Source organism: Cadophora gregata, assembly GCF_030347475.1.
Source record: "Cadophora gregata isolate MNR1 chromosome Unknown scaffold_13, whole genome shotgun sequence".
NCBI classification, from domain to species: Eukaryota; Fungi; Ascomycota; class Leotiomycetes; order Helotiales; family Ploettnerulaceae; genus Cadophora; species Cadophora gregata.
The window spans coordinates 1,562,744-1,587,232 of NW_026695936.1; the positions used below are offsets into that span (position 1 = coordinate 1,562,744).

Consider the following 24,489-nt stretch of genomic DNA (forward strand, 5'->3'; position numbering starts at 1 on the left):
GATGTGTTGTGTATCAAATCACGATGCCGGTACTCATGCGCTGTAAGTCGACCGGTTTCAAAGTCATGTTCAAGAGTGAACTCGGACGCCTCAGAAATTTATTCAGTCTTTATCGAGCGGGAGCGCGTTACCAATCTGGGTCTAGTTCAATCTGGTCCCCTCGGCAACCGATAACGCGAATCAAAACACCTGCGCATCAAGATTTCGAAACATACACAACCTTCGCATCCAACTACATCACTAGAAAACACTGCACTGTTCACGCCCAAAATGTCTACATTGTTCGAGCCATCACTTTCTACCAGCGCAATGCGGCCCCCTCTTTCCTCCGCAGACGCGCCTTCAATGGCAGATTCCTTGCCAAGTATCAATTTCGGATTCGATGAACTGCGCGACCGTATGACGAAGTTCACAGTCAAATTCGATGCCTTTATTGAGCAGGGCCGCAAGCGTGTCTTGGAGGAGAGAAATCAGTTTCGCATGAACGTTGCCGAGCTCAAAGGTCGGTATTTTGACACAAACGCGGGCGACATGGAGCTAACAAATCCACAGAGGACCAGCGCATGAAGAGGAGAGACATTGAGATCCTCTCTCAGAAATCCAGCACCCACCAACAGACAGTTGCAAAAGAGGAGGCCGAGACCAACGAGATGAAGACGGCTATTGCATCCCTTAGCGCACAACGAGATGGCCATGTTGCAACTCGAGATAGTCTAAAGCAGCAAATTGCAGACACGCAGAAACAAATTGACATACGTCTTGCAGCACAGCGCGCTCATGCGCAACATATCGATGCGCAATCCCGATTCAACATACCAGAGATGGATTTCTGGACCTCTAATTTGTGCATGACACTTGAAGGAGCGGGGTTGAACGACCGACTGAAGTTTATGTTCACACACATTGATGACAGGGACTGGACTAGGGAGGCATGGTTTGAGTTGGATACGTCCAAGTGGGAATACGAAATTCCATATTGCAAGCCTAAGTTGGAGAAGGAGCAGATCGAGAGAGTGTTGGACAAATTGAACGAAAGTAGGGACCTGAGAGTACTGCTTAAGGGAATGCGGGAATTGTTCGTCGAAGCAGTGAAAGGATGAGAGCATTGAGACAGGGATGAGTACAAAACAAGTATCTGGTGTACGGTGTATATTGGAAGTTTGGTATAAGTCGATGGATTATTGATTATGCAATCCCTGCCACTCGGGCGCAGTACCTTGGTTCGTACGGCTCGCGATAAGTTTCAATACGATCTGGCTTTGCTCTCAGCATGATGCTACCCTATGATTCGCTAAAGACTTTACTTCAACCTAATCCTGGTGACAAGAACACTTTCTTCCAACCGTCCACTTTCTTCTGGAAGTTCGTCGAGAACCTCTCAAACTTCTGACACTTCTCCTTCTCGTCTCCTGGCATCTCACTACTTTCTTGTCAATCTATACTCATGCAATATTTAACAAGAGCCCAAAAGAATCAGGAGTTCTTACTACCAGCTCGCTTTTTCGGACAGAAAAATATGTTGAGAGACCTTGGGCAAAGGAGCCTTCAAGCTCTCCTCATCAATGCTTCCAGCCGTGATACTTATGTTCTCAGGTTGGCATTTGTACCGCATAGAAATCGGGGTTCCGCAGCCAGAACAATGTGCTCTGTCCCCCAGCTCCGAGTAGCTCGTCTTGGCCAGGGACGAAACATCTGAACTGTACGTGATTGCAGAGGTGGGAAAGCTGGCAAATGTAAGGAAGGGTGCTCCCGATAACTTTCGGCATGTTTTGCAGTGACATGCTGTGAGACTTGATGGGAGCACGCTGCTGGAGTAGGTGATTTTGCCGCATTGGCAGGACCCTGTGAGGGCCGGTCTTATCGTTGAACCAGAGGAGATCGACATAATGCCGAATGTCTATGGGACAGAAGAGATGAGAATGTGAGAAGTGACGATCAGATATATGAGATCCTCCAAGCAGCTTACGAGAGCAAATTCACCGCCGAGATGACTTAAGCTACGAGTAGAATTAATACTGACGTGGGGGCTATCTTCGTTCCTGTCAGCAATGCGGGGTGCCCATTGGTGTTGAGGATCCGAATGCGGAGTCGCGTCCCGCGCCACATTCATCGTCGATCATAGGCTAAGGTAGAGTAGGTACTTAGGGAACCACAACAAAACCGTTCCATACCTAACTTCACCACATCTCAACATGCCTGCCGAACCGGATATCAAGAAAGATAAGCAGGCCAGTGCTGCACAAGCACTTGAAGTCATCGATGTCTTCCATGAGATTTCAACGTTATTGGTTTGCCCTCTGGCGCATACTTGAGCACAGTACCTGATTACGTCTAGAACGCGGACCTCGATCGCCAGACACTCTCAATCTGCATCTCGTTGATCGAAAACGGCGTCAATCCAGAAGCACTTGCGGTATGAAGGCCCTTATTATCGTTCTCCATATATGTAGGCTGATGTTATGGCAGTCTGTCGTCAAGGAATTGAGGAAGGATGCGGAAGAGACAAGGAGGGAGATTCACCTCGGTGATCAATGACAGATATCGATATAGAGATTGGAAGATGACATAAGTTACGATATGAGCATTAGAACAACCTTCTAAATCGGCGATCGTCTTGGAATAGGATTTCAGAGCTGAAGCACAGAGATGTACGGTATCTGGGGAGATCTTTGTAGAGCCTTGAAACCCCTGAGAAAGGATTAGTAGGCCACGGACAGGTCGAAGAAGCTATAGGCGGCAGATCATTGCGAGGGATGAAGTCAGGCAGGTTGAAGGCTTGCAAATCTGCCAAGAACAGACAAAGGACGAATGTCAAGTCTACAGGGCCTTATGACAACGCTCTTGACACATCAAATAAGTACCAAAAATAACTCTTCAGAATCGCCTCTTGGTGGCATTTGATAAAAACCCCGAATTCCAAGTCATCAAGTATATCCATAGTAATCCAGTGTTGTTACCCTGTTCCGGCTACCGCAATCTCATGTGTCCAATATGCACTCTCAGCTTAGACATGGATCATTTCCCTACTACTCCAGGAGCTTCATATCATCCACACCCCTTCAACCTGGTAGCCCTTCTTTCTGATTTAGGTGGCCACTTGGTGAGGGTCATGTTTCTCCGTGGATAAAGGACCTTGCAGCTCTATAGCTGGAGCACACCCTAAGTCTTTGGTAACGAGAGGTGTGAATCTAGTTACTCCAAGGTCAAAGTTTCATCGCAAACAGAGCCCCATACTATCATTGAGCATAGCCAGGGTCATCTCATAATGCGTCCTAGCTGTCCTCCTAATTTCCTTCTGAGCGGGAAGTTTTGCCATTTTTTGTCTGTCAAGTGTTAGCCAGAAGAACTCAGCCTCTTTGTGGTGATACTGACAGCACGTGTTCTTCCCTCTTCTCCCAATATTTCGTCAGAAATAAATTCTTGATAATTCTGTGCTCAAGACCTCTTTCCTGAGCTGCATAATTGAGGAATTCCACTGTCCGAGTTACTTTTTGCTGGTCGAAGGTAGTTGGGTCTCCTTTGCGAAAGGCGTTCCTCAGTTGGTCGCGCGCAATATATCTGGATGGTTTCGAGAATTGGACGGCATGGAGGAGGCCGCGGTAGAGTTGACGATATGCATGAATCAGCTCTGTGGAGCTCGGACTCGACATTATGGTGAAGGCAACGGTTCTTTCTGGCCTCACAGTTCTAGAGTTAACGGAGCATAAATCCATTCCAAATATTGAGGTTCACCTCCCTTAAGCACGACCCCTGCAAGCTGTCCGTCTAACACGTGCTTGCACGGAGGATGGGTTCAAAACAAGCTAAAGCCAGAGCAGGGGGGTAGCGTCATCGGCAGCTCTCCGCCGCCATAGAGACGACCAAATAGTTGGGTACAGGACATTAACAATCTCTCCAGAACAACAGAATACCTGCCGATGTCCAGATGAGACACATGCCCACCAAATGAGCTCTCTTGTATCCGATTTTCTCATCAATCCAGTTCTACGCCAAGCCCGCCGATTCTCCCGTTCGAACCCTCCAGACAGTCAAGTTGACCCTGTCACGAATCAGCGAGCCGCTCTCGAAGACACCCATGAAGTCGCTGTTGAGGATATAGCTGAGCGCTTGGGGACCCTGGGGGCTTCAGTATCTGGAGATGGTGATGGTTCGGCAAGGATAACTGAGGCGGTCTTGACATCGTCCCCGATCGAAGAAGATGGAGGGCTTGATACCGAGCTTCGGGCTCTTGAGGAGAGGAGACCCCCAAGTGCGCCACCTGTACTTAGTGGTGCCATGCCACAGAGAATATCATCTCTGCTATCAGACTATGGTCAGATCGACGATGACATGTCGGACAACCCGTCCTTTGGAATTCCGAACAGATTTCGAGCAAATTCGGCTGCAAGCACTACATTCAGCAACCACAATGCGATTAGTGCGAGGATGAGTCCTGCTGAGGGTCCATCTAGGCGCAGCACACAGGATAGAGTCCAGTCTGGTTCGAATAATCGTCCGAGGAACAGCTCTTTGCCTGAAGATGATGGCATGGGAGCATTGAGGCAGCAAATAATCCGAATACAGTCTATGGACATTTCAGGGGACCAAAAAGCTCGATTTATGCATCAACTTCTTACACAGCAGTATTTTGAGGCTCAGGAGATTTTTCATGCGAAACAGCAGCCCATAGCGCCTTCTCGAACAAATATGATCAGTCAGGAGAGGCCTACAACACCCGGTTCACTAAGCTCATTCATATGGCAGATGAACGGGGCTCCTGAACCAGCAAATGCAGATCAACAACACACATTTCACCTGTCCCAAGATGATCTGAAGCGGACTTATGCTCCTCCGGATCCACCAGAAACAGACGATGACGGGAATGTGATTATGAAGGACGAGGTCGAAGTACTTGGCTGCAAGCACTACAAACGTAATGTGAAGCTGCAATGCTCTGCATGTGACAAGTGGTACACATGTCGATTGTGTCATGATGAAGCCGAAGATCATATATTGAATAGGAAAGCTACAAAGAATATGCTCTGTATGATATGCTCGTGTGCTCAGCGAGCTGGTGAGTTCTGTGTCAACTGTGGAGAGAGAACCGCATGGTACTACTGCGGTGTCTGCAAGTTATGGGATAACGATGCCGACAAGAACATATACCACTGTAACGACTGTGGAATATGCAGGAAAGGCCGTGGTCTGGGGAAGGATGTTTTTCACTGCAAGGTATCATAGTCCCCAAGTCCATGACCGGGTTGAGTTGCTGACAGTCTTAGACTTGTGGTACTTGTATGTCGATGGCTAACGAGAAATCCCACAAATGCATTGAACGAGTCTCCGATTGCGATTGTCCTATATGTGGAGAATACATGTTTGATTCTCCTTCGCCTGTTGTCTTCATGCTCTGCGGGCATGGGATCCACAGAGCATGCTACGACCGACATATGAAGTCGTCCTATAAATGTCCCATATGCAGCAAGAGTACTGTCAATATGGAAACACAGTTTCGCAATCTAGACAGAGCAATCGATGCCCAACCCATGCCCCCCCAGTTTCGGGACACGAAGGCCATGGTCTCGTGCAACGACTGTTATGCGAAGAGCGCCGTCACCTACCACTGGCTCGGGTTGAAATGTGCTATTTGCGATTCTTATAACACCGCTCAATTGTCAATTTTGAGCGATCCCGCGGTCGAAGTGCCACCGATTGAAAGCAGAGAAGTCGACCAGGCTCCAATTCCCGATCATCCAAATAGGGATTTCCTGTCGCCCATCAACCATCCTCCTGGACCAGTTCGTCACAGAAGGCACTCCGCACATATTCACATGTCTTCGTCATCGACAGGGGACTCGAATAGATATGAGCCTTACGCCAGACGAGCACGCATAGGCAGATCTGTGTCTCCGGTCCGAGGACTCGGTTTCTTCAACGAGCCCGTTCCAATTCAGGCTGTCGAGAGTGACGATTCAGCAGATGAGGATGATATGGACTTCTGGGGGCGGGATGAGCCACGGAGTGTTACTTCATTCGAGAACATTGAAGATGAAATGGGGGACGATGAAGAATCAGATGAGGATTCAGTAATGGGAGACTGCGATGAAGATGATGCTGATGATGAAGAGGATGAATTTGAACTCTTTGGGCACCGGTGATGATTTGGCTTGCATAAAGGATGATAATCAACGGTTTGGGAGTTTTGTAAAAATGTTCTTTGCACACAGGATGGGAGGTTATCATGAACCGACAGTCAATGGGGGAGTTTGGGGTATGGAAGGGGTGATCAGGCGCAAATCCGTAGAGTCAACGAAATGCCTCTGCTCTGCGTTGGGGCATTTCTTTCGGTTGTTTCAATAGAGCTGGTGTAGTTGTGTCTGTGATCTCCAGTAAATCTTGGGCCGCACAGGAAGTCGTGGATGAGATAACAGAAACATCGTAAATCACCCGTCCAGCTGCCTGAAAGGTCACTGCATCGCCAATTTCACAGTCTTGCATTGGTGTGGTTGCTGATCTGTAAGCTGAAAGGCAGATATGCGGGATTACTTGTCCCCAGCCCCTGAATTAGACACCTCTCGATTCTCAGCGCTGCGTGCTCGAGATCCGAAGAATGTCGCTCGCATCAATCAAATCTTCTAGGTTCCTCTCAGCGTGGCGTACATTGTCCGAGATTACGCCTCCCCTTTCGCCGGATAGAATACCTAGGCAAGGTAGGATAGGATGGGATGCGCTTGATGTAATCCGGATCCGGATGATGTGAGAGAGAAGCCTCCACTGGCTTTTCCTTCCTTTCAACCTGAAGAGAGTCGTCCGACGGAAGAAGTGGGAACTTTGACAATAAGATTCCGAATGCTTGCCTAGATCGGTCAGTCCTCAAACTTTGCGCGTCCCGTGGAAAGCAAGCAAGCCAACAGAATGGACGATGGAACGGAGCGAGGCCCGCCACTCCTGGGATGCGAGCAACGCCAGGAGAAGTAGAGAAGTAGGGACAGATGTTCATGTGAATCACTCGATCGGTGCATTTTCGACCTCTATTGGCATAAGTACTGTGAATAATTGATTCGGACATGATGTCGTGGGCCATGGTGGCACAAAGCAGGGTGGGCAGGAGTGAGTGGTAGGGGCAACAAAGGCTTTCGGGGCGGGGTGGTGGTTGGAAGAGGAGGTCGGGAGGTCTGGCTCTGGCTCACGTCTTGGTTCAGGATCGCTCGCTTGCGGCACCACCAGCCCCAGCACGCCTCTGATTGGCCCCGTGCCCCGTGCCCCCGTGCCCCCATCGTCCAGTACTTCCTTCCCAGCAACGTGGAAAGTGTGCCAAACCCGCCAAACCCTCACTCAAGTCAGTCGGCGCGGTTCGTTCTTAGAAGATGCCCTGACTCCCCTCCTGAGACCTCGAGAATGGCGCTCCGCTTCGCCTTCTCCTTCGCCTTCTTCATCCATCTCGTATCTCCATCCCCCCCTTCATCCGTAATCACCACTGCCCCGACGCATCATCGCGATACCTCTCCTGCATCGCCGCGTCCTGTCGTCGCCGGGGACAATAATTCCAGAAGTGCTGCTGGGACAGACTGACGACTTCAAAGAGCCAGCGAACCAGCGAACCAGCTAGGCCAGCCCTGTCCACAAACACCAACGGCAATTTCTCTCGTCATCCATCCTCCCTCTTCCTTTCTTCCTCATCCAACAGCACAACCACCATGACACCTTCAACCAAGACAACTGCTGCTGCTAGCGGCCGAAGAAAATCCTCGAAGGCGACCATGATGGTTACGCTGAAGCTGCCGCCCAAACTCCTTACACGATTTGGACCTGCTCCGGTCGCCGAGGAAAAGGTTGCAAAGGTCGAGAAGGATGAATCCCCATCAAAGGAATCGTCCTCAACCATCGCCAATACGCTGCCCGTCGCGAACAGCACGAATGGCGACGCTCTCTCCGAGTCTGCCGCCAACACTCCTATTGCTGCTAGCACTCCTGTCCCGTCCTCGATGCCCCCTCCTACGGAGATTGTCAAGAAGAGAGGTGTTAAGAGATCTGGACCAGCTCTAGGTCCTGATGGGCTCCCTAAGCCTCGAGGCAAGCCAGGACCCAAAAAGAAGGCAAGATTGTAAGTATATATTCTACCTCACTGTTTATTCACGCATATAAATCATCATCTGTTATCTTACTTGATGGCCATGCCATTGCTCATCTAGCTTCGATCTTCTACGAGAATCAATTTGCTAATGCACCCTTCTTACAGAGAGGACGGTTCAATCGATCACTCAGCCAGCGCGCCTCGAGCAGCAAATGGTACCGCAGCCCACAAACTCGGACCAAAAGCCAACCAGGGTGCGATCAATGCCGGTCTTCGCGCTCTCGACCGGTCAGGAAAGCCATGTCGCAAGTGGCAGAAGGGGTCGTTCAAGTTGAAAAGCTTCACTGGTGTTGTGTGGGAGATTCCACGATGGACTGCACCACCCCGAATCACTATCCAAGCCAATTCCGAGAGCTCTACATCAGGGGACAGCAGCAGCAAGGAGAACAAGGACAACAGCCAGATGGAGAGCGAGAAGAGCGAGAAGAGCAATAATGGTGTCGATGTCGACATGAAGAGCAATGTCAGCAACCTCGTCTCATCGCCTGCCCCTTCGCTTCCTCCACCACCTTCCTCGGCCACACCTGTCACACCAGCTCCCGCCGTCGAGACTTCCGCTTAAAAGATGTAATCCGACCATAGATTTTTCTTCTTCAGAACTGTATCAGTACATTATTTCCAACAACAAAAACAACTTTATCATACACAGTGGGATTGAGCAGATAATGTGGCCCAAGTCTCTTCTACTAATGACTGTCGTCGGGTCTCAAGTACTTAGAGGGTTACTTGGGAGTTAAGCTCTTACTACCGACCGGCTAATTACTTTATGGGCATAGGAAAATTAGGGGCGTTGATATTATAAGGCATGGGTGCTCTCAGTGAACGGGAGTGGCAGTTATGGCGTTTTCTATTCGGCTCTGGCACTGGCTGGAACTGGTAGTGGAACAGGCTCGCATTGTACTACAAATACGCATCGCTGTATGAGTGCTCAAGAACAAAAGCAAGAATGTTCTCTCGCAGGTGTTGTTTAGTTGGGTCTCACAGTCTTCATGCTCACTACTTTTATTCTTCATTGTCTAGCTCATGGTAAGACATGTACAGTGATGTCTTTGTCTTTTGCACCTCTTGTTCTCGCAATTTTGTGCCCTTCCCGCGTCTTGCCCCTGCAATGCAACCCTATTCTTCAACCTCCGGAATTTTGGGATAGCTAAGTAGTTGAACGAAGCATTCACTGCCGAAACTGTGTCGTCTGACATTGCCTCTGTATTCTACTTGGGCCTTTGCTTCACTTACTACAAGCTATATCGAAGCTGCAGGTGGCCTACGTTTGAATTGCATACGCGTTTGATGAGAAGCTCGAGGGCTATACACTTCTGACATGACCTCTCGTCGGGGCATTGTTGGCTTTAACCTACTTTGAAGGCCATGTTTTGCAATTACCTGTTTCAAAGGTGGGCTGGAGAAGACCATTTGTAGTCGTCCCAAGAATATCACGGCAATTTGGAGATATATGGTCACAGCAGTTCGCATCGTTCAAGCTGTGGTTCTTCGCGAACAAGTGTTGAGCAGAATTGAACTGTGGAAAGGAAGAAGACCCTTGACGTCTGGGGACAAACTACTGTCTGCAAAAAACCAAGCTGGATCTTCCAGAATGGAGGAATTGTGAGGACGAAGGTGGATTGAAGGAAGGGGGTTCACATCCTAGTCTAGATTGCAGCTGATAGTTATTCCTTACTGAACAGCACGGGTGGAACCGCAATCGAGTGACACTTCCTAAATTCGTGATAAAGTTAACGAGTGTATTTAGACATGAGCATTCAAATGTACTTAATGTAAATGGAATGTGTGAGTCTTGTCATTGTCCGATATCCAAGGGTCCGACTGACGCATCAGGCTCGGGTTACCGACCTTGAGGACGACTGTCCATAGTACATTCAACAACCATAACCTATTTAAAAATAAGCAATCCATTTGGGAGAATAACTCCACAAAACAAAGTTTCACCGAAAGGTTCTAACATCCTACTACTTCTATTGAGAACGGAATATGTCGTTCGAACCGTCTCGTGATCAGACCCACCACTGTAAGCTAGTCGCAACCGCATCGGCCTCCCATCATCGTTCATGATATGTTCCTAACATCTCTCAAAACTCTCAACTTTCCAAAATAATAACATATCAAAATGAATGCGTATGCTAGTCTGCAGCTTTGGTAGAGCTATCCGTAATCTATTTTGAAACTACCGCTGTCTTCTGGCCATGAAACGACATTCACCACGCCTACAACCCCCAACCACAATCCGGCCTTGATCTGAGGGCGTCTTCAACAGTCACAGAGCTGGAAACCGTTTGCCAACCATCTATTGCTGCAATCTCTGCAATCTCGTCCCCCTTGATAGCCGACCAAGGGCCAAAATAAGACGCTTTGACAGCCTCGACATGTCAAGCTCCAACATGCCAACTGGGGCGTCCGGATTCATGCCACGAAGGTCATCTTACGCCTCAGTCGTTTCCGGTGCAGCTGTAGGAAGCCCTCATCAATATTCACAAGTGATGAGATCAGGGGCATTTGCCCACCTCGCACACCCCGAAGCCGACCCTGGCTACGACTTCACCTCCTACCACAACCTGAGCGGCCACTCGCGACACGACTCCCGAGCATACGATATGGACTCCAATACAAATGGGGGTATGCATGGGCGTTCTGGGTCGTGGGGGCGTGGTGGACAATTACCAAGTTTCTCCAGCGCTTTTGGACCTCTGGTTAACGGGCAAGGGTACGGCGGTATTGGTGGCGGACATGGCGATCAGTTCTTTACGCCATCATATCTCAAGGGGTCGAAATATGTACAGCGGTTGGAGGATGCGCACAGGTCGAAGGTTGCGGCACACAAGGAAGGGCACTCAACGCAGTCATCTCAGCCTGGCTCTCTGTCCACAAGTGCCAGCAGTATAAATCTACATACCAAGATCGCCCCTTCACATCGAGGCATGACCTATGACTTGATTGAGAAAGCACCACCTATCGAAGATGAAGCCCTGGCTCAGTTGCCATCAAGATGGAACAGTCAAGACAAGTATGGAGGGTTAGAGGTCTTGTCAGATGGGCAAGAAGTCAAGTTCACGGGTCCAAAGTCAGATCGCGATCGAGACCTGGAGGCTTGTGCTATACGGGCGGATCATCCCATGCCTCCTCAGTGTGGTATCTACTATTTTGAGGTGACAATAATATCAAGGAAGAGAGAAGAGTATGTCAATAATGATATTAGAGGTTTCGAAAGGCTACATCTCTGACTCGACGTGTAGGAGTTCTATTGGCATCGGTTTCTCAAGCAAGAACGTCCCACTTTCAAGGTTACCTGGATGGGAACCAGAGTCTTGGGCTTACCACGGAGATGACGGTCACTCGTTCTGCTGTAACAGCTCAGGTAAACACTACGGGCCACCATTTAACGCTGGAGATATTATAGGATGCGGCATAAACTTTAGATCAAATTCTGCTTTCTTCACGAAAAATGGAGATCATCTAGGTTCGTTACTGCCAAAGTTGGCAGCCTTGATCTTTGCTAATGATTCGAAGGTACCGCCTTCCGTGATATAAACAAGGAGAAACTCTATCCTTCGGTGGGTATGAAGAAGTCGGGAGAGCACATCCGAGTGAATTTTGGGCAAAGTCCATTTGTCTTTGACATAGATGGCATGATGTCGGCAAGTAACAATCTTTCTTATCCCCAAAACTCTCTTGGTCCAGACAGCAGCAATCCCTCTTCGGCTGTTTCAAGCATTTCTGGACAAGCACCAATACAAGCAATAAATCCCGAAATAGTAGCTGCGGCGTACTTACAGATTCTTGATAACGAGCAAGAAGACTCGGGCGACGAGCCACCTCCTTTGATATCACCGTCGACTCATTCATTTGACAACTCAGGAAGCAGCCACGGTACTTGGCGTTTGGAACGGACCAGCTCCACTGCAATCGACTTTATTTTCAGCCTGGGAGATCCGGTAAATGAGAATCCCCCTAGGAGCGCTCGTACAATACTACTGCTTCAAACTTTGCAAAGGCAGTCCAGGAGAAGGGCTTTGAATAACAACGAAAGGCACATGATACGTATTGCAGCGGGTATCGACGAGCATCGAGCATCATTGTTGGCTTCCACGAGCCCGGTTCGCGCGATACAGTGGACTCGAATTGCCACAAGTGAGCGTGCTTTGGATGATCTAGGAGATCGTATAAGTGGAGAGTTGTTCCCAACACTTGCAGCTATTGGATCCCAGATGGCGGCTGAGGAGGATTCACAGCGGAGTTTTGTGTCGAATGATGGAGAGCGGATAACGATCACAGCTGACAGTCTGCTTGCTGGAATTGCCAGGAATAGAGCAGCAAGCGAACGTCTCAGAGGACTGGCGAACGATATCAGAATCGACAATCAATTGAGAGGACCCGGTGACATTCGAATCGAAAGAAACCTACCCCCTAGGCCGCACAGCTTAGAGGATGATAGAGCCGATATTCCGCCACTTCCACATCCGCCACCTGAGAGGGATTTGCTGCCGAAACCAAGAGATTTGAACACAATGACTGACTTTGAGAAACAGCAAGAAAGAAAGCAAATTAGACAACAAATTGAGATGACGAGCACTGAGAAGCTTGCGCCACCGATGAGTGAGACCGACTTGATTCAGTCGTTGGTATGTTTACGTGCGCTCTACTCTCTTATCCTTCGCTTACTTGACTCGTTCTCGTAGGTTCTCCAGTTCCTCACACACGACGGCTACGTCGAAACTGCCAGAGCTTTTGCGGAAGAAGTCTACTCAGAAAAGAGAGCACTGAGCTTAGACCCGAATGCCATCATAGAAGGCGTCGACGTGAAAGAGGATGAAGATGCAGGCCATCGACAACGTAAGTTTCGTTGCTAGAGGCGTATGAGGTTGGGTCTAACTTGAATACAGGAATCAGGAAGGCGGTACTAGAAGGCGATATCGAGAAAGCTCTCAAATACACCCATGCCTTCTATCCGAATGTGCTGAAAGACAACGAGCATGTTTCATTCCGACTGAAATGCAGAAGGTGGGTGCCTCAGACTTGATCTTATTTTGGTGCGAGAAAGTTACTAAAACGTTTCCAGGTTCATCGAGATGATTCGTCAAGGCGCAGAAATGCAGAACTTGACTCACTCGAATGGTGTCAAGAAGAGCAATGGTCACAATGGAGACTGGTATGACGAGGTTGCCCAGGGAATGGACCTAGACGATCATCAAAGTCAAGCCAACAACTGGGACCGAATGGATACAGAGGACTCTACTGAGAATCACATGGAATATCACAGGTTATTGCAAGACACCTTAAAATATGGACAAGACCTCCAAGCAGAATACAAAGATGATCCACGGAGAGAGATTGGCAAGGCTCTTGAAGAAGCGTTTGCATTGATGGCATACACAGATCCACTGAATGCCAAGGAGGTAGCGCATCTTCTGGATCCCAGTGGACGAGCAGCAGTTGCGGAGGAGCTTAACTCTGCCATCTTACGTAAGCTGAGCTACACAATGTCACTATCGCACTTTTGAGGCTAACTATTCACAGTATCTCTGGGCAAATCATCAACTGCTGCCCTTGAAAAGTTGATTCAGCAGAGTACGATCCTTCTCGAAGAGCTCGGAGAAGCTGGTGGCCCTGGCGCTTTTGTCAGTATAGACGATTTCGTCAAGATCAAGCCCACCAACGACGCATACGCATAGGCAGCAGACTTTCGCAGCAGTAGCATCGGCGGATAGCGTTTCAAATTATCACTCATAGAAGACAAATTCTTCAACGGCGTTCATTGTTTTATTTCCTCTCTGCTCTAGCATGCATACATTGTGGATACGGTGTACTGGATCTGAGTCGCTCCTCTTTGTTTGCAGTCGTACAGGTAGTCGGTCGGGTCTATCTGGATGGGGTTCGGTTCTGGCGAGGAAGCGCACAAGGCTGAGCGGTGATTCTCTTGTTTCTGATTTTACGGCAGGTTACAATTGGCTTCATGAGATTATGGGACGGTCTGGTTTTGACAGACCATTACGCTGCGTAGCTTAGACTCGGGGCCAATGGGAATGGAGGGGTGTTTCTGCCTAAGCCCTTTGCTGTGCATGAGCTTTTAGCTGGCTGGAGCATTGTTGGTTGGCTGGTGGCTAGGCTGGATGGGTGGATGGATGGATAGCATGTGCTTATCCTTTGCTCGCTGACCACGACCTAGATGCTGATAATAGGAATACTACTACATCCACACTAGTGCTTCTGCTTCATCTCTTTGCCTTACCACTTCTGGTATCGTAAAATCTCGAATGAGTAGGGCCATGGACTGACACGTCAAGTTTTCAGGGTTGTGGGAAGGTAGCGTCTCCAGATTAACTTTCGGTTGCACGACGTCGGTTGTTGATGCTGGTAATCTTGTCGAAATCCTCCTGCCAGGAAACTTGCATGCTGTCCTCTTGGACAATAGCACATAAAGTCTAGTTTCAGAGACCGGATGATATGGTCTGACTTGGAACGACAATATACAGGTCTTTAGGCTTTTTACAATATAGTAGGGTATTGTAGTGATGCTGTTGCGTTCTTAGACGAGTCTGAAAGTCTAATATCATGGCGCACCTGCTCCCTCAGATGAAAGAGCCAGTGTGAAGTGAGATCAGCGTGAGCAAGATGGTAAGGATGTTTGGCATGGGCTTGCAAAATCTTTCATGCCAAGAAAGCTGTTGGTTGTGAGGTGTACCTCCGGAGTTGTTGGAAAAAACTGTTTAGTGTCGTTGGTTTGCAGGTAGAAAGGCAAGGATTGGGAAACTAGATTGATGCAAGAGAGCGAGAAGGGTGGTCGCTTAGCTTTCAAGTTTCAAGTTAGATTGAAAGCACAGTGGAAAGGACATTATTTGAGATATGTATGGGCGAGGCAGTCAATTTTGCTTCTTTCCAGAGACTCTCGTCGATTGATGTGGCGACTCGCCAGCGGAGGTCGGTCAGATTAATTGAAGCCTTTCAGTAATTCGTTGCTCACATGGAAAGGATACACGAAGTCACGTTGGACAGATACATGAATCTTTGATTGTATTAAAGGGAATGAAACCCATTTTAGCAGCCGGAGTCCTATGCTTGAGCTGGGAAGCATCCCCTGTCGTGGTCAAATGTGAAAAGTCATGGATTCGAGACTTGCATTGTAGTGATTCTAGTGTCTGGTAACACGGAACACATTTTGCTGCTGACTATGTTTATATCCCTATGCCTGAAGAATGGCATCTCTTCTTTCCTCTTTCCTCTTCCCTGCGGCTTATAGAAGCATATAAATATATATAAAAAAATGAAGCGGCGCTGATATGATATATATTCCCCGTTAACTCCAGGAACCCCACGGATAATAAAACGCCTTGATATGCTGCAATGATCGCACGATTGATATCCCTTGAATCCCTCCTCTTTCCGTGTGGATTGAACGAGATCTCCCTTCATTTCCTTCTAATACGCTCCAAACCAGTACTTTAGCGATTGTGCTCGGCAAACGAGAGGACAAGATCCGAACGCAGATACGAGCACTGGATCCAAGTCGTTGCCTTCAAGCAGTCCCCAGCTCAGGTCTGGCCTGCATTAAAAGACCCTTAGCTTTCATCAATAACCTCGCCCCTCTCCGTCCCGAAGTTCCTCCCCGACCGAGTACGGACCGAAAAGTCCACTTCCTGCTCTCCACATCAAATCGCCACACCTTCCAAATCTCGCATCAGACATTGCATCTGAGCTCGTTTCGCTGCCTCGGCTACCAAATTGAAGTCTCGGAGGAAGGGCGACGTTGCGTCGTTCGTTCGAGTTTGGACGGGAGGCGGCTGTGGTAATTGTTGCTGATGTTGTTGGGTCTGGGATTGTGGTGCAGATGTTGGACCACTGGATTGAGTGGAAGTATTCGCAGATGAGAAGTAAGAACCCTGGTTCTGCGAGGGCAGGCGGGGAGAGGAGAGTGGCGCTTCCATCTTTGAAGTTATCGTGAAAATAAAGGCTTGGTGGGGTGGAGGCGACTCGGTATATGTATGCTCGAGGCTGGCAGAGCAGTAGCCGAACAGAATATCCGAACGGGATCCCTGGGCTTCTCGAGATTTCAACAGTTATACTCGAGCGAGGACTTCGTGATAAGGGTGAGGTGAGGCGAGGTGAGGTTCGGTTCGACGAAGGAAGAAGTGATCGTGCGACGTACGATAACAGGTACCTAGTAGTCTGAGAGAGAAAGGCAGCCGTGTTGGTGTCTGCCTCTTTATGAACCTCGGGTTGACGCCGGAATGGATCAGGCTAAAGCGGAGGGCAGATGCCGGGGGTTTTTGATGTGGGTGGGACTCGGACTTGGCTCGAAATAATAGTTTCTCCGCAGAGATGCTGATTGAGAGAGAGAGGGGGGGGGGCCGAGGTCGTGCGACGAGGCAAGATACAGTAGGTAATATAATATATTCTATTGTAAAATGGAGAAATGGAGCAAGAGAGAGAAAGGAGGTTGCAGGCACTACCTACCTTAGGTAGCAAGAGGCCGCATCAAGCAGGGTGCATTGCATTGCATTGCAGGAGGCGCTCGCTCTGTCTGTTTGTGTGTCTGTGGTCTGTCTGTCTCTGTGACAGTACAGTACAGTATCAGTTGGCGCTCACTGCCGAATGCAGCACCGCAGGCAGTCGCAGTGCAGTGCAGACAGCCCTGACATGAACCTTTCCTTTACGGAGTATGAATAATATGAATATGAACACGGGCGGGCAGAATCCCGCCCCTCCACCTCCACTCCACTCCACTACTACTGTACTGTACTGTACTGCTCGCGGTACTGTGCCGTACTGTCCGCCGTCGTCTGTGCTTTCCCCACGCCCACATGCACGCCCGCCTACGCTGCGCTGCGACTCTGCGAGGCTGCAGGCTGCCTATCTGGAGATGGAGATGGAGCTGGAGAGCGGGGCGGGGCGGGGCGGGGCGGGAGTGGAGTGTGGAGGTTAGACTGCGCACACTGGCACTGGCGCTGGCCAGCCACGCTACAAATCGAAAGAGAGGCTTCAAGCCTCGACTCTTGCATTATTGAGATGGGATGGCATGGCAATGGCAATGGCAATGGCAATGGCAATGGCAATGGCAATGGCAATGGCAATGTGTGCTTGACTAGGTATCTTGGGACATCTGATGATATCGGTCGGCACAACTTCTTCTTGCATGATTGAGGCGAATAATGAGGCCGAAAAACGTGGGCATCACCCCACCCCACTGCCCATCTCCACCTCACTGCCCTGACCGTCATGAAATGAAGATGGATACAGTACTGTACTGTAGTGATTCAGGGTGCCCCAGGCAAGGGATTCAAGTCTTACAGTACCCCCAGGTGGGCACCACTGAGGACTCTCTCTGCTAACAAGAATGATGTGGCCATAACGAATAATCTTGGACTTCCACAGTATCTAAAGAAAGAACAGCAGTTCATAGTGCAGACTCGTTGAGGGCTTTGAAAAGTGATTGCGCTTCTTCGAATTTGCCCGTTCCACCTGATACCTACACAGAACGATATACATCTACCTCTACGTAAATTACTGGGTACCTAGATACCTTAAGGAGGGTACGGTAGATGACTTTAGTCTGACATGGCCATGGCCCTTCGCGGGCGTTACTTCGGAACAAGGCGCCGTGGCTCCGACCTAAAGCGGTCTGCTGGCAGAATAACCCGAAACCTTCTAGCTCTTGCAGCATTGAAAGTCGCGAACGCGCATCACTACTCGGGATAGATCTCCAATTCCTCCCCAATGCCGCCCAAAAAGCCTTCCGAGAAGAGCCAGACAGATGAACTGAGCTCCAGCGATGATAACCAGACGTCTTTCGCACGACAAACGGGGAAATTGAAAGAGATATTTTCAATCCCACCTCCTATCAAGAAGTTATTCGACCTGGTCCCAGTCGTGGTATATCCAGCGAATCCGCTCCCACAACGTGCGCCAAAGTCCGCGAGGACACCAAGTCTCTATGTGTTCAGTAAAGGTCAGGATGCCGCTGCGGGGAGACCATCTTTCAACCCCAGCTGTCTGAAGTGGCAGGTTCGTCTCATGTAGTTTCTCCAGAGGGCGTTACATGTCCACGTTAACAGCTTGTAGACTTTCTTGAACATTGCAGGAATTGACCATCGCCTCATATCTTCGAATAATCACGCCTCTCCCACCGGTGCCTTGCCATTCCTGCTTCCAGCAGTACGCAGCTCAGACAGCTCGCAAGAATCGCTCCTTCCTGTCCCCTCAAATAAATTCGTCAACTATGCTACAGAACATGGCGGTATCGTGGAGGAGTCCTCTAGCATGCGGTATTCAGCTTACCAGTCTCTGCTAGATCACCGAATACGGAATGCTTGGGTGTGTGCAGCCTCGTCTGCAGTTTTGCGTATATTCTAACTTCTACCCAGCTTTTTACTCTCTACCTCGAACCCTTGAACTTCGACGCTGTCGCATACCCACTCTATATTGCTTCAACTTCTTCGAATCCAATCGTTCGAGCATCAATATCATATCAGCTGCGAAGTGCAGCCGAGGCGGAACTGTTGAAACACACGCCAGTTATAGATATGGACGACTTATACAGCGAAGCTGATAAAGCATTCGAAGCTCTCTCTATCTTACTTGGAGAAGACTCCTGGTTTTTTGGAAGCGATAAGCCAGCATTGTTCGATGCCAGTGTTTTTGCTTACACACAATTGCTTCTTGATAATGATCTAGGGTGGAAGGAGAGGAAGCTCTGCCGTGCGCTCAAAGTCCGAGACAATCTTGTACAGCACCGGGAGCGATTACTTGTCAGATATTATGGTGGATCATGAAATAAGAAATATTACCAAGGATTTCGATTCGTCTCCAGAATCGTCGGAAGTTGCTATGCCGATGGCTGCACAAAGAGCAGGTGACTGGTTTCTGGACGTTGCTCAGCCCCGGGTTCCCTCGCTCTCAAAAGTCCTGGAATGCGTTTTTGACATCGACGATTCGTGCAACTGAGGTGGGGTTGCTCGAATGCTTTGAGCACTTACACTCTTCACGAGCCTTTCCCGTTGCAAGTCGAGCAATTCAGAGGCGAGGAACAATCCAAGAAATTACACAAAACCTGACTACATTAGGTGTCCTATGGCATCAGAAAGCCTACATCTTCATCGCAAGTGCGATTGTCAATTTGTCATGTTTCTTTTCTATGCCCAGCGCCGAGCATTCGGATGATGGAAACCCCGCGATGAGCATCACCCAGTACGGGATGTGGCAAACGTTTATCGCTCCACGGGTCGGATTGAGCTAAAACATTTCTTGGCAGAGATCAAAAGAGTCTTTGTTTCTGGATCTAGGAGAATAAGCTTATTCCGGTTCTAGGTTGGTGATCTTCTAATAGCTCCCTTAGCGCCAAAATGCGCTTGGCTGACGGTCTCTCCAAAGATCGCGTCTTCCATCTGACGATGCCTCTGGACGCCAATGCTGAAAGATCGCTCTATTTATCCCGCCGTCACCTCGATGTCCTATGTTGCCGTCTCTATTTATCACGTATTTCACTTGGCAGGATTTGCGGGGTGCTTTAGTCAACCTTCGTCCTCCGGAAATGGATCTTCTGTGCAATGCCAGGGTCTGACTGCTTCTAGCCAAGCAGCAGAATGTCTTCCAAAATGCAGGAAGTCAATATTCGTAGCTGATTACGGGCTTGGCTTTCCTTGTGCTCAGCCTCAGTGACGACACTGAGATCTCGAAAACTCGGCAACTATGTTGTACATGATCTTTGCCTGCCTTTTAAGCTATTATCTTCTATATAGAGAGCCAGAACCCACCTTCAACGGCTCTTCTTGTTCCATAACAACTTCTCATATACTCCTACAAATCTAAGTGCACATCCACCAAAAGCAATTTTACGTTTCCCACACTTCACTATCAACACCACTTCACCATGAAGTTCAGCACAGTCGCTTCAGTCGCTACGCTCCTCGCAGCACCGGTACTCTCAGCTCCCACTGACATTAAGTACGGCCCGCCCAAGGGCGGATGGGAAAGTGTCGAGTATCCCAAAGGTACTGGCGAGAACCTTGAACATTACCCAGCTCCTCCTGGAGGCTGGGAGAATGTCAATTATCCCAAGGGCACTGGCGAGAACCTTGAGCACTATCCACCACCAAAGGGTGGATGGGAAAATGTCGACTATCCTAAGGGAACTGGCGAAAACCTCGAGCACTACCCACCACCAAAGGGTGATGATGATGACAAGAAAGACGAACCGGAATTCACCAGCACGTACCACATCACAGCTGTTGGCGCGGAAGTCCGCAACGGGACTGTTTCTGTACCAGGTCCTGCGGATGCTGTTGGATACTTCCATTACGGAGTAAACTCCAAGACTGAGAGAATCTGCTGGGTGAGTCTTCTATTGCATAATTCTGACAAGACACTAACCCTGCCACCAGGAAATTACTCTTCTCAATGTAGCAGGCACATATGTTTCACCCGCTCGCACTGCTACTCACAGTATGTATTTTCTTTGCCTATTTTTTTCTTCAACATCTGGCTTTTGGATCGAAGACACGCCTTGGGACTTATGTTTTAGAAATCGAGTTTCTGATCTTCGGAGTTTGATTTGAGAGTGTGATTTGACAGTGCTAACACTCTCAAAGTCCATGAGGCAGCTCGTGGCGCATCGGGCCCACCTCGTCTTGCTTTCCCCAATCCGCAGGGTGACGACAAGAAACGTGTCAGCACAGGATGTATGACTGGTCCATTCACCACCGGCCTAAATGGTACCAATGGACAGGATACTGGTACTGGCTTTAAGCTGGCTCAGATCGAGGCTAATCCAGCTGGCTTCTTCACTGATGCCCACACCAATTTGTTCCCATTGGGAGTTGTCAGAGGTCAACTTGCGTAGATATGAAGCAGGCAAGATGATACTAGATTGCATGGTGTTTTCACCACATTATGGTTCTTGCATTGTATGGGGTGTAGGATAAATCACTTTTCTGCGGAAATTCGACTTGATTCTGCAGGTGAATGACTATAATGTCAACTTTCAATTATCTATGCTTCCTTTCATCCCAAAGGGGTGAAATAAATGTGAACTTGAGGAGCTGTCCCTCATATCAGACTGCAATAAAAAGAGCGTACGCGGTTTCTCGGATTTTGGAATGTTGCCCCCGAACTTTCCATGTATTCGCCACTATATGGAACTACGTAGCGCAAATATACAAGAAATCTCTCAAAAGTCCCAAGGTTGAGCCTGCCGGACGAATTGTTGGCATGAAAAGGAGATACCGATCATGTGATCACCTGTCACCTCATCGACTCCCTTCCGTTTCTCTTCGTTTTAGGAACATGATAGTGGACCAAAATTCGAAATGGCGAATATCAACCAACCAGCACCATCGCGTGTAGCTCCAACGCTGCTCGATATTCTTGAGCAATATGGCATTTTCAACGCGCTCTGCTGTCGTTTGGACACTGCTTCTCTGTTTGCTCTTCGACGCGTTACCAAGAGTCTGCATGGCGACTTCGCTGCTCATGCTAAGGAGAGGTGGAATGTCAATCGACGCTTAAAGCACTTTGTGAAGCATCCACAAGGTCTCCGGACGATGATGGCTCGTTATAATGCCTGTAAGTACAGCTTTCAAGATTATCCTCCGCGAACTACCAGTGCCAACGCCATGCATGTTTTACTCTAATCAGCCGGCTTCTACGACATAGAAAACTGACTCTGCAGAAGTGATTTCGGGAAGCTTCGTGATTCAGTTCTTCGATGATGATTTCTGGAAAGGCTCTGATCTTGATATTTATGTTGAGAGAGAAGCAGCGGCAGCATTTGGGACTTATTTGGCACAGAACGAGGAATATCGATTTGAGAAGTCATCCACCATTGAGCATAATTATGACCTGTCAGGAATATATAAGGTAATTCACTATATAGGCATATTTTTCACTCCTGTAGCGCTGACTCGTTTGGAAATCATAGACCGATACATATCTTCGCGGCGAAAAAGACAGTGGCAATGAGACCAAAATACAAATTATTTCAACGAGAAGTATACCTGTTAGCTGTATGCTAGGTTGCTTCACTAGTACTGCCGTCATGAACTTTATGTCATGGAATGCAGCTTACTCGATGTTTCCAGAACTAACGTTCCTTGAGCCTCGCAGGCAGCTCAAACTCTGTACTGGTCAGGAGGATGACAACGAGATGGAAAGAATCCAAGCACACGTCGAAAAGTATCGGAAATTAGGCTGGAAACTCCTCCCTCAGCAAGACACCAAAGAATCACCCTCTCCATCCTTGCAGGTCGAAAGAACACGACGAGTCGGTGATCATTTCTCATGGAAGTTGGCCCTAGATGTCGATGGTGTTCAGCCATCCTCGGTTCCAGATTACGTTCTTGAGCATTGTCACTTCGGAATAAGGTGTAGTAATAATTCTATGGGCACGGAAGCCAGGGAAGAGAGCTACGAATCTGGAGCATACGACCTCACATCCCATGTTCTCAAGTACAAATATACATATTCGACCAGCAAAGCAGATTTCTGGCATGCATTCATGTCTACGCGGCTGCATGGGTTGATCATAGCTGAGTTGAGAGAAGTGGATGAGGACACACTTCCAGCATTTTTAGATCTTTCGGCTCCGGATGGCACCCGCAATTCAACAACTTCATGGCACGTTTCGTGAAACCAGAGACCTGGAAGTTCTACGACGAGCAGATTCCCGCGTGGTGCGATGAATGGGAAAAGGGACGATGTCTGGGCGAGTTAGTGGAGCAGATGGCTGCTGTAATTATTCAAGGAACTGCTGAGGCTCAAGGATAGGATATGCTAGCTGGTTTGCGTTCATCAACATTTGATCTAAAATCGAGGGATTTTCTTTGGACGAATTTTGTCAGATACATCCGTTGATACAGTGCACAAGGTTACTGTAGCATTTACAAGCGTGCTCCTGAGCGAAGAAGACGTAGGCTTTGGTCTTGTTTGTGACACAATGTGCATTTCTTCGGAATCCGGCGTTTCTGAGGAAACGATCTTGTGGCGACAAATGACTCACTGAATTCTTGAGCACACGATATTAACAGATCAGGGAGACGATGTGTTCTGAAGGCACAAATAGTTTTGAGATTCTTCATTGACATTTTGGCCAAATGTGGCATCACACGTGAAAACCAATGTTTACATACCAGGGCCTTTAGCGAGGCTAACTTTATCCTCTAAAATCTCACCAAGAACTGGCTATGGTTTTTTGCACATCCGGCATGCAGCGGAACCATATAAAGACCCTCATGAGATCTGGGATCCAGTATAACAAGATAAGGATGTTTCACGCTCGGTGAAGTCCGTTGGTCGTGTCGTCTGGAACTGCATTTGGCAATAAAGGTCAGCAACATGCTCAGTATCATTTGTTCCAGACAAGTACTTCGACCAGCCCTCAACGTCCAAAAATAAGAAGTCGTTGTATTGCAAACGTTGCTATCATGGTGAATGTGAGTTATTATACAATCCTGTTCTTCATTGTCATTTTGCATATTGACAATACGTTGTAATCCAGTCCAGTCAGACTTCAATACAAGAAGCTCACCAAGTTACAGTCTGTTTTCAGCACAGCCTTCTACAATATCTACTTCCAACCACTTTCCGCATTTCCCGGCCCTCCTACTATCCAGAGCCCTCTACGCTCCCTTCCTCCACTATATGCTCATGGGCCGTCTTGCCCACACTGTCAAAGGATCTACACGATCACTATGGCCCGTGGTTCGCATCAGTCCCTTCTGAACTGTCGTTCACCGACCTTTCCGTATGGACAGCTATTTACCAAAACAAAGCTTTCATGCGACCTTCCTGGTAGTGGGGAAACCTCCTGGTTTCCATGTAGGCAGTTTGATTTCTGCTTTACTGGAGACCATGCGCAGTTTGGGAAAGTGCTTGCTCCGGCTTTCCCGGAGAAGGCTATTGCTTTGTATGAGCCAATTGTCAGCATTTACGTTGATAGTTTGGTTAGCAAGTTCGAGCAGGAAGTTGAGAATGGTTCTGTAGCGCGGGTGGTTGATATCGTGCCTTGGGTTAATTGCACTACATCAGACATCATCAGTAATCTCGGATGGGGATTATCGATTCGCTGTCTGGAGCAGCAGAATTATCACCCATGGGTTACAGTCGTTCTCCATTTTGAAGCTATGATAGTGACTGCAGCGCGGAGCTGCTATCCCACCCCCAAGAAACTGGTATCGCACATCACGCCGAAATCAGCACTTGCCGGACCCAACTTGGTATTGTCCCCTTTGGAAGCGAACGTTAAATCACGACTGCACCGAAAGACAAATTGACCGAGCACAATCTCATACATCCTTCAACATAATGAGGCATGGCCAGGAACAGGGATATCGAAAGCAGAAAGGATAATGAAGTCGATGGCACTGATTGTTACAGAGAGC

General features: G+C 48.5%; 10 protein-coding genes across 12 annotated transcripts; 9 read left to right on the forward strand and 1 right to left on the reverse strand.

Annotated features, from left to right (window-relative positions):
• Nucleotides 1-226: 226 nt before the first annotated feature.
• SPC25 (kinetochore-associated Ndc80 complex subunit spc25) lies at nucleotides 227-1,100 on the forward strand (the record flags this gene model as incomplete). Its single annotated transcript, XM_058497332.1, has 2 exons — nucleotides 227-502; nucleotides 553-1,100. The coding sequence occupies exons 1-2, from the start codon at nucleotides 271-273 to the stop codon at nucleotides 1,098-1,100; spliced, it is 780 nt and encodes a 259-aa protein (XP_058353275.1). The 5' UTR covers nucleotides 227-270.
• Nucleotides 1,101-2,192: 1,092 nt separating this feature from the next.
• On the forward strand, nucleotides 2,193-2,535 carry ONS95_003995 (uncharacterized protein; the record flags this gene model as incomplete). Its single annotated transcript, XM_058497333.1, has 3 exons — nucleotides 2,193-2,288; nucleotides 2,336-2,413; nucleotides 2,467-2,535. The coding sequence occupies 3 exons, from the start codon at nucleotides 2,193-2,195 to the stop codon at nucleotides 2,533-2,535; spliced, it is 243 nt and encodes an 80-aa protein (XP_058353276.1).
• Nucleotides 2,536-3,211: 676 nt separating this feature from the next.
• ONS95_003996 (uncharacterized protein) lies at nucleotides 3,212-3,650 on the reverse strand (the record flags this gene model as incomplete). The annotated part of the gene is made up of 2 exons (XM_058497334.1): nucleotides 3,212-3,323; nucleotides 3,373-3,650. The coding sequence occupies 2 exons, from the start codon at nucleotides 3,648-3,650 to the stop codon at nucleotides 3,212-3,214; spliced, it is 390 nt and encodes a 129-aa protein (XP_058353277.1).
• A 295-nt stretch (nucleotides 3,651-3,945) lies between these two features.
• Nucleotides 3,946-6,137, forward strand: ONS95_003997 (uncharacterized protein; the record flags this gene model as incomplete). Its single annotated transcript, XM_058497335.1, has 2 exons — nucleotides 3,946-5,211; nucleotides 5,262-6,137. The coding sequence occupies 2 exons, from the start codon at nucleotides 3,946-3,948 to the stop codon at nucleotides 6,135-6,137; spliced, it is 2,142 nt and encodes a 713-aa protein (XP_058353278.1).
• A 1,539-nt stretch (nucleotides 6,138-7,676) lies between these two features.
• Nucleotides 7,677-8,675, forward strand: ONS95_003998 (uncharacterized protein; the record flags this gene model as incomplete). Its single annotated transcript, XM_058497336.1, has 2 exons — nucleotides 7,677-8,083; nucleotides 8,219-8,675. 2 exons carry the CDS (start codon nucleotides 7,677-7,679, stop codon nucleotides 8,673-8,675), a joined length of 864 nt encoding a protein of 287 aa, XP_058353279.1.
• A 1,537-nt stretch (nucleotides 8,676-10,212) lies between these two features.
• ONS95_003999 (uncharacterized protein) lies at nucleotides 10,213-14,325 on the forward strand. 2 transcript variants are annotated; one of them, XM_058497337.1, is made up of 8 exons: nucleotides 10,213-11,300; nucleotides 11,359-11,582; nucleotides 11,633-11,760; nucleotides 12,652-12,744; nucleotides 12,802-12,955; nucleotides 13,006-13,123; nucleotides 13,182-13,585; nucleotides 13,640-14,325. In XM_058497337.1, exons 1-8 carry the CDS (start codon nucleotides 10,492-10,494, stop codon nucleotides 13,792-13,794), a joined length of 2,085 nt encoding a protein of 694 aa, XP_058353280.1. In that variant the 5' UTR covers nucleotides 10,213-10,491; the 3' UTR covers nucleotides 13,795-14,325. The 2 variants fall into 2 exon arrangements, with proteins under 2 accessions (XP_058353280.1, XP_058353281.1); XM_058497338.1 differs by having other exon boundaries at nucleotides 11,633-12,744; nucleotides 13,182-14,325.
• Nucleotides 14,326-17,833: 3,508 nt separating this feature from the next.
• On the forward strand, nucleotides 17,834-18,888 carry ONS95_004000 (uncharacterized protein; the record flags this gene model as incomplete). The annotated part of the gene is made up of 3 exons (XM_058497339.1): nucleotides 17,834-18,121; nucleotides 18,179-18,430; nucleotides 18,481-18,888. The coding sequence occupies 3 exons, from the start codon at nucleotides 17,834-17,836 to the stop codon at nucleotides 18,886-18,888; spliced, it is 948 nt and encodes a 315-aa protein (XP_058353282.1).
• A 1,097-nt stretch (nucleotides 18,889-19,985) lies between these two features.
• Nucleotides 19,986-20,954, forward strand: ONS95_004001 (uncharacterized protein; the record flags this gene model as incomplete). Its single annotated transcript, XM_058497340.1, has 3 exons — nucleotides 19,986-20,447; nucleotides 20,497-20,557; nucleotides 20,704-20,954. The coding sequence occupies 3 exons, from the start codon at nucleotides 19,986-19,988 to the stop codon at nucleotides 20,952-20,954; spliced, it is 774 nt and encodes a 257-aa protein (XP_058353283.1).
• A 454-nt stretch (nucleotides 20,955-21,408) lies between these two features.
• ONS95_004002 (uncharacterized protein) lies at nucleotides 21,409-23,189 on the forward strand. The gene is made up of 3 exons (XM_058497341.1): nucleotides 21,409-21,676; nucleotides 21,786-21,970; nucleotides 22,032-23,189. Exons 1-3 carry the CDS (start codon nucleotides 21,421-21,423, stop codon nucleotides 22,737-22,739), a joined length of 1,149 nt encoding a protein of 382 aa, XP_058353284.1. The 5' UTR covers nucleotides 21,409-21,420; the 3' UTR covers nucleotides 22,740-23,189.
• A 142-nt stretch (nucleotides 23,190-23,331) lies between these two features.
• Nucleotides 23,332-24,381, forward strand: ONS95_004003 (uncharacterized protein; the record flags this gene model as incomplete). 2 transcript variants are annotated; one of them, XM_058497342.1, is made up of 2 exons in its annotated part: nucleotides 23,332-23,541; nucleotides 23,647-24,381. In XM_058497342.1, exons 1-2 carry the CDS (start codon nucleotides 23,533-23,535, stop codon nucleotides 24,379-24,381), a joined length of 744 nt encoding a protein of 247 aa, XP_058353285.1. In that variant the 5' UTR covers nucleotides 23,332-23,532. The 2 variants fall into 2 exon arrangements, with proteins under 2 accessions (XP_058353285.1, XP_058353286.1); XM_058497343.1 differs by having other exon boundaries at nucleotides 23,332-23,434.
• Nucleotides 24,382-24,489: the final 108 nt, after the last annotated feature.

Excerpts from the sequence above, each read along its gene's own strand:
- ONS95_003999 (XM_058497338.1), top strand. The coding sequence starts at position 10,492 with ATGTCAAGCTCCAACATGCCAACTGGGGCGTCCGGATTCATGCCACGA. Across the intron at positions 12,956-13,005 it reads AGATGCAGGCCATCGACAAC|GAATCAGGAAGGCGGTACTA; the intron begins GTAAGTTTCGTT and ends ACTTGAATACAG. Across the intron at positions 13,124-13,181 it reads TTCCGACTGAAATGCAGAAG|GTTCATCGAGATGATTCGTC; the intron begins GTGGGTGCCTCA and ends AAACGTTTCCAG.
- ONS95_004002 (XM_058497341.1), top strand. The coding sequence starts at position 21,421 with ATGGCGAATATCAACCAACCAGCACCATCGCGTGTAGCTCCAACGCTG. Across the intron at positions 21,677-21,785 it reads GATGGCTCGTTATAATGCCT|TGATTTCGGGAAGCTTCGTG; the intron begins GTAAGTACAGCT and ends ACTCTGCAGAAG. Across the intron at positions 21,971-22,031 it reads ACCTGTCAGGAATATATAAG|ACCGATACATATCTTCGCGG; the intron begins GTAATTCACTAT and ends TGGAAATCATAG.